The following is an 8,160-nucleotide window of genomic DNA, read 5'->3' as shown; positions in this document are numbered from 1 at the left end:
TCCACTTCCAAATTTCTTCATTTGTTATTTATTTTTTACAAATAGTTTAAAAAACCAAGTCAAATTTTGATAATTAAAAAAAAGTAGTTTTCAAAAAATTATTTTTGTTTTTGTAATTTGATTGAAAATTTAACTTTTGTACGTAATAAAGACACAAATCATTATAAGAAATGTGGATAAAATAAATTTAATTTTAAAAAAAAATCAAATGATTACCTAACGAGACTTTAACGTCAATGTTAATACGCTTATAAGATATTTATAAACTCTTTGTTTCTTTCTTTATTTATCTTCTTTTTTTTCCCTTTTTCTTGGAATCTTATTGTTCATCCTGATAGGGCCCATTTGGATTTTCGCTAAAAACAAATTGATACGATATCATTTTTATTATTTGAACAAAATGGAGTCAATATTTCGCATCACAAAATGCTGCGTTATGGCAAATAAACATTGCAATTTAAATAGCATATCATCACCGTCATCATATTAAGTATGATTTGATCAAATAGTTGGAAACCCATATAAATAATCGAGAGATATATGGTTTAAATTTTCTTATATTAAAAAAATAACATTAAAAAAATTACAATGAGTACTAAAAAGTCCATTTGAATATTTACAAATCTAACAATAACTTTTTAAGCTTTAAAAATTTCGTCAAATTCTTAAATTTGATTATTTTTTCTAGTTATACCAAATTTATCTGGATTGATGCATCAACAATATATCTAATATACTTTATATTTTGTATATCAATTCTTTATATTTCATATATCAATATTATATTTAATATATTCTATATTTCGCGTCATTTATCTTTGTTAAAATTCAATCCTTTTAATAAATCCTAAAATAGTGTTTACTATAAATTTCTTATTAATTTTTTCAAAAAGAAAAAAATATTAAACTTCCTTTCAAATTTTGGAAATATATTCACATGTATTTTATTCATAAAACTATTATATTATTGAACCAATTTTAATTTAAAAAATAATTTTAAATTACAAATTTTAAGATTTATTTAAATTATAAAGATAAAACTTAGATATTTCTACCTAGACGAAAACGGAATAAACCTGAATTACAGTGATGAAGAAGATATTTTACTTTGCAAATTGTATTTTTTACTCCTCGAAACAAGGTTTTAAATTATTTTTCTACAAGAGAATGATTAGTTGGTTAAACTTATATATAATATTAACGCCAACTAGCATTCTGCCATAACCATTATATATGAAATGGATTATCTAATCTGTTGACTAACTAATCAATTTGTTTACTTCTTAACGAGGAAAACGATTGTTTTCTATATACATGTATATAACAATATGACAATTTTATATAACTTTTCTAAATAGTTAGGGGTATAGAATATATTTTAAGTGTTTAATTTTAAAAAAAAAATCATTTTAGAAGAAATTAGAGTGTTCGGTAACCACACAAAATAGTTTTTCAAGTATATTTTAATAAATTTTTATCAATAAAAATGAATATTTTAAAAAAAATATATATTTTTTCAAGTCAATCTAAACGAGTCCTAGAAGTATTTATTTAAGAATAATACTTGAACGTGGTTGAAGTTACATTCATTTTTTTAGAAAAAGGAATATTTAAAAATATTTTTAAAAAAGATTGTCATGTGAAGATTTGTGACTAGATATTTTGATGGACGGCACAAAAATGGAGACAGCACTAAAGTATTTCTCTTTATTTTAGTTATCCAATGATAGAGGGAAAATTATTATTACATTGGGAGTAATAAAACAGTATAAATATACAGGCTAGAACGAACAGGTGAGTAGTTGGCTTGAGCTAGAGCAAGGCCTTGCTGATGGACACATCAAAAGAAAAATCAAAGGAAATGGGGAAGGTTCAAATGCCATTTTGTAGGAGAAAATGGACCAAGAGAGACAAATATATGGCAGCTCTCTTTTTATCTTTCCACATCCTTTGTATTTTTGCACCCTTCCATTTCAATTGGAATGCATTTTGGGTGGCCTGTGTATTATATGTTATCACAGGTCTTTTTGGAATAAGTATTTCTTATCATAGAAATCTTTCACATAGAAGTTTCACACTTCCAAAATGGCTCGAATACACATTTGCATATTGTGGAGCTCATGCACTTCAGGTTTGAATTCGTTGTACTTGAGCTCATTTTGCTATATTAGAAATAGTTAATTTTTTTTTTTTTTAAAAAAATTAGGAATGTTTATATTTAACATTGAGATTTATGTAAAAAGATAACAGTTAATTCTAGAGCATATTTAAAACATCAATTATATATAGGTTTAAATATTACTTTAGTTTCAGTATTATTTGTTTTGGTTTAGTTTCATTTTTGTAATTTCATAATTTTCATTTTCGTCCTTATATATATACTTTTAATTTTAGTTCATTTTAGTCTTTATATTTTTTAAATGTTCATTTTGATATTGTACTTTCAAAATTTTTGTTTATTTTGATCCTTGAAGTACTTTTAGAAAATGGTCATTTAATACCATAAAAAAGAAATAACGATGAAATTAAAAGGAATAAAATGGGTCCCTTTTTAAAAGTAGGAAGACCAACAAATGAACATTTTCAAAATACAAGAACCAAAATGAACTAAAGCTAAAGTACAAGGATCAAAGTAGTATTTAAATTATATTAATATAATATATATATATATATATATATATATATGCTTGTATTCAATGGTATCAATACATTCCTACTTTCTCTAGTGGGTCATTTTCTTGAATCTCGTACTCCCATAATTACGATATATATTCTAAAAAAACAAAGATAATGTCTAGGGTTTTTCGATTTTCTACTTATATATATATTTTTAATTTTAGGGTGATCCAATCGATTGGGTGAGCACACATAGATGTCATCATCAATATGCTGATACCGAAAGAGATCCACACAGTCCTATTCAAGGATTTTGGTTTAGTTACATCGTTTGGGTTTTAGATTCCAATACTTTAACCAAGAAAGTTTGTCCAGAGTACTTTATTGATTATAAAGATAATGAAAGAAGTGTGTTTACAATGGTTATGAAGTATGGAAGGCCAAATAATGTTGGTGATATGGATAAACAAACATTTTATAGATTTATTCATGATACCTACTTTCTTCATCCAATTGCTCTTGGACTTCTTCTCTACATCGTTGGAGGAACACCTTTTTTTATATGGGGAATGGTAAATAAAATCACTCTCTCCAACTTCTTTCCTTTCTATTATCACTCTATAAATCATGCATAATTTTTTCAAAATTAATTTATAAATACATATGTTAGATAAGGTATGACATGTATTGATTTGTATTCATTCTGTAGTGTGTGAGGACTTCATTGTTCATACATGTAACCTTTATGGTTAATTCAATTTGTCATTCATGGGGAAGACAACAATGGAACACTAGAGATTCCACTAGAAATAATTGGTAAGTGCTTTATTGTGAATTCTTGTCATTTATCTACCTCATTGTCAAGTGAAGGATGATTAAAATAGTTTGAATCTTTATTTCAATTAGCAATATTCTATAGACTGAAGATAACTTTTTATCTATTAACTTTGAAAAGTTACATTTTATTAGTTTCCTGTTTTTTTTTTTTTTTTTAAATTGTAATTTAGTACTCCATGAATTTTAATATAATCTATACTTTGTAATGATTTAGTCTTTATATCCTAAAAAATAGTATTATAATTAAATGAAATTTCTTACCTAGCGTGTTGAGTTATAAATTAGTTGGAGATGAAATTTACTTATTAACTATAAAAATTAAGTGATGTGAATTAGTGTTTATAAGATTTTTGTTTTAATAAAAGTACGAGAGGTAGGAGGGATCAGTAAACGTACCAAAACATCTTAGCTAGGTTACCACATCCTTAACGCCCTCATCATATTCTCAGAAACCTTTAGAACTGTATTAATAAAGAAGAAATATAAAGAGTATAACAGAGTTGGAGAAGAACTCGAAAGTTCGAAAATGCAAGCAAGGAAAGGCTAGAGAAAAGTATTTCAATTTAGCGATGGTAGCCATGTCATAATTAAAAAAAAAAAAAAAGGATTTAGTACACTATTGGGCTGTTAAGTATAAAATTTTCTCCCACAACTGTAAAGTCGACTTGGCACCAGTATATATTAAACGTTCGGTCATTGCGCTCGAGCCATATACACCAAAGCGATGCACCGATAATATTGGTAAGAGTAATGGTTCTTGATTTGATTTTAATCTAGATAAGAGTGGTAGTAGCTCCTCCAGAGTAGATGGAAAAATATCCCAAGCCTGCTGCAAATGTAACCATATATCATGAGAATACCTACAATTCCAAAAAAGGATGTCTACACTTTCACCACTGCTTTTACACAAAACGCACCATTGTGCATTGAGGTTTAAAGAAGGGAAGCGAAGTTGGCATTTATCATTGGTATTAAGACCATTGTGAAGCATTGACTAACTAAAATACTTGCATTTTTTAAGCTCCATCAGTTGCCAACCTCCAAAATAGAAGATGAATCAGAGATGAGAAATAACATCTTTTAATGACCTGACAGAAAAGGAGCCATTTGAAGTAAGAGACTATTAATTTTTAAAAACCAAATGATTACAAAATGAAACTGAAACGATTACCAAACTAGGCTAAGTAATTAAATTAAGTATCTCTATTTCAAAAAACTCAGATTAACATTTGAACTCGTACCTTCACAAATCGTGAAACGTTATAAAAAAAATATATATATTTACTTTATAATCATTATAGTAGGGATCAAACCTCTAACTTTTTATAGTATTCTGTCTTGTAACTTAGAAAAAGGAATTGCATATATATTGCCATTTATTAAGTTTATCTTCTGTTGCATTCTCAGGTGGATTAGTTTGTTTTCATTTGGAGAAAGTTGGCACAATAATCATCATGCCTTTGAGTATTCAGCAAGGATGGGGCTTGAATGGTGGCAAGTTGACATTGGTTGGTATGTTATATTGTTTCTTCAAGCCATTGGATTGGCCACTGATGTCAAACAACCCTCTCAAGCTCACAAGCAAAGGCTAGCTATGGATAAACCAAATGAAGCCCTTCCAGAATATTGATGTTTTACATACAAATAAATTTTCTTCTATGAACTTTTTAGAATGGAATATAATTGGAGACCATTTGGTTCGACTTTCTAATGTCCCGCTTCGTAATCGTTCTTAAATAATTATGCATGTTTTCTTTTCATTTTTATCATAATTTTCATATTTTACGAATGACAAAGTTAAATTCTTAACTAAGTTTAATTAAAAAAACAAAAACAGATTTTGAATATTTTTTTTTAATTTTCAAAGCTTGGCTTTGATTTTTAAAAACATTAGTAGAAAGTAATAAAAAATCAAAGAAATCTAGATATGGATTGAGTGCGTAATTTTTTTTAAAAAAAATCAAATGATTACTGAACGGAACCTAAGTGTTTAAAATTTTTGTTTTTTAAACTTACAAATATTTTTCGATCATTTAGAAAGTATTCAAATGGATACTAAATGGAACTTAAGTATCAACCAATTGTTTATTTTAAATATTTGCTTTGAAGGTGTAATTCAAAGAATTAGTTGCAAGCATGTAAAATAAGTTATAAAAATTAGGCTCATATCCACATAATATAAAATTTGCAAAAACAATAATAGGTGAGCACAACCCAATTTAAATGAGGCATTGAAACTAAAAAGTCAAAAACGCCCTCATTAACCTTATAAATGTGATTGCTATCTGATTACTATATAATTGTCGATGATACAGATTGATATTTGATTACTTTTTTATTACTATATGATACCAATTATCGAATATATCAATTATTATTTGATTTTTATTTCACTTTCAACTACTTGAGGCTTAGTTCTTCTTCTCTTTTATTTTTACACATTTCACCCTTTCTATTACCTTCTATTTTTTTTGTCAATTTGTTAGTAGTCTCTGATATTACCCTTCAATTTCCTTTCGATTGTCATCTTATTACATTCTATTTTTTTAATTTCACATTTAGTAGTTTTTAATATTGTCATTTGATTGACATCTGATTACTTCTATTCTTTGTCACATAATAAGTAGTTTTTGATCATAGTTTCTAATATTGTCATCTCGTTACCTTTTGGTAGTAATCTAATTTCTATATGAACTTCTACTATATCATTATATCAAAAGGTTCAACAAATTACTTAGTTTCAATTATATTCATTTGGGTAGTAATCAAAATTTCATAATCTTTTGTAATGAACTAAAATTAAAGAGCCGGACGGATGGAAAGAACGAAAAAACTTAACAAAAAAACCTACATTGGAAAATAGTAATAAAACCCATACGAACTCTATCTCAAAACTTAATACTATTCTTTGTTCAGATCCAACAAAAGCAACACCATTTCTTCTTCCACAATCTACAATTTATGAAAATACTTCATGATTTCAATTTAAAATTTAATTACGAAATTACCAACGTAAAAACGATTCATACAAAAAAAAAAAAAAAAAGAAGAAGAAGAAGAAGAAGAAGAAGAAGGGAGAAGAAACCAAGAACTGCGAATCCATATTTAATGAATCAAACTAAACAAATCGAACTCCAAAACCAGAACCGCATGCTAGAAAATGCCTTTGAAACAAAACCCAACCGGGAGACAAAATCCCTCAAAATGGAAAACCCAGCGGTTGAAAACACTCTGCAAAGTAGAGATCACCCATGCTGAAAATGCCTCTCAACCGACACCACCGGCGCTGAATAATCACTGTCATTCAAAGCCCCTCAGTCCCAGTCAGACAACATCAACTTCGATCTCTCTCTCTGATTTCTTCTCTCTTTTATGTTTCATGATGGGTGCCCTAAAGTTGAAGAAGATCCACATATTTACAAAATTTTCATCCAACTTAATTACTTAAATGCCCTCAAGTTCAAACCCACTTAAATATTTTCTTATTTTCTACATCAATAGTTTTTATATTTGCAAATTTTGAAAAATTCATGATATGGTTGCTAAATCCAATATTTAATTTACTATTCAAATGCAACTTCCCTATTTCAAATAATATACATTATGTGATTAACGTAATTCAAATGATTTACGTTATGTGGTATTAATGTAATATTATTTATTTCAATAACGGACATTTAATTATTATCAAAAGTTCAATTCTCTATCTTATATTTCACCTTAGGGAGGCATTTGAATAGCAAAAAATGAAATGAGAATAAGAGTGGAAATAGACCAGGAATACACATCATCTTATTTGACACACGTTTTGAAGCTTAAGACATGAGAATAAGTTATTCCAATTTTATACCCATTAATGATACCTATAAAAAAAAGTTATGCCCACCCTCTCTCATCATTTTATACCTGAAGTTATTTTATTTTATATATTATTAAAATTAACTAATTTAATCTTCTTTAAAAAAATAATTAATTTAATTAATTAATATACAAATATTAAATTTATAATTCAGTATTACATTAAAATTTAAATTATAATAGTTGAATTTAACTATTCCTGTTTCGTAAATTAATTCACTATTTTTTTAAATATATTTTTTTTCAAGATGAAATATATATATATATATATCATTCTTAATTTATTTTAATAAATTAGTTTTTTATGCCTATACACACCTTTTTTTTTTAATAAAACGTAAATAATTGATGCATTAAAACTATTAATTCATTAATAAATTATATAAGTAGCTAATTAATTATCATTATGGCTAAATATTAGATTTTTTTTTTAAATGACAAAACTACTGAAAATATTTAGAAATAATAGCAAAATATCACAGTCTATTTGCGACTGCACGATGGACTACTTGATATCACGGATAATAGTCTATCACGGTCTATCGCATATATACTATAATATTTTGCTATTATTTGTAAATATTTTGGTTTATTTTCATAAATTTGAAAACAACCCTTAATATTTTATGAGATTATTTTTTATAATTATAATTAGATTATTGATTATTATAATTCATTAATTTTTAATCACAAAATGTTATATTTATTTTCTCAAACTAATTTTGATTGTTATATTAATTAATAAATCAAAATTAAATAAATTCATCAAATCGTTTCATCAAATTATGTAATCATGTAACTTCATTTTACAAATACTTGTAATTAATAATTTAATTAATATTATTATTT

The 8,160-nt window shown here is 26.2% G+C and overlaps 1 protein-coding gene across 1 annotated transcript; it reads left to right on the top strand.

Annotated features, from left to right (window-relative positions):
• Positions 1–1,825: 1,825 nt before the first annotated feature.
• Positions 1,826–5,083, top strand: LOC120080054 (palmitoyl-monogalactosyldiacylglycerol delta-7 desaturase, chloroplastic-like). Its single transcript, XM_039034607.1, has 4 exons — positions 1,826–2,131; positions 2,841–3,188; positions 3,326–3,432; positions 4,861–5,083. The coding sequence occupies exons 1-4, from the start codon at positions 1,832–1,834 to the stop codon at positions 5,081–5,083; spliced, it is 978 nt and encodes a 325-aa protein (XP_038890535.1). The 5' UTR covers positions 1,826–1,831.
• The last annotated feature ends 3,077 nt before the right edge of the window (positions 5,084–8,160 follow it).

Source organism: Benincasa hispida, chromosome 1 (assembly GCF_009727055.1).
Source record: "Benincasa hispida cultivar B227 chromosome 1, ASM972705v1, whole genome shotgun sequence".
Lineage (NCBI taxonomy): Eukaryota > Viridiplantae > Streptophyta > Magnoliopsida > Cucurbitales > Cucurbitaceae > Benincasa > Benincasa hispida.
The sequence above is the reverse complement of the archived record's forward strand: the minus strand, read 5'-3'. Positions and strand labels throughout refer to the sequence as shown.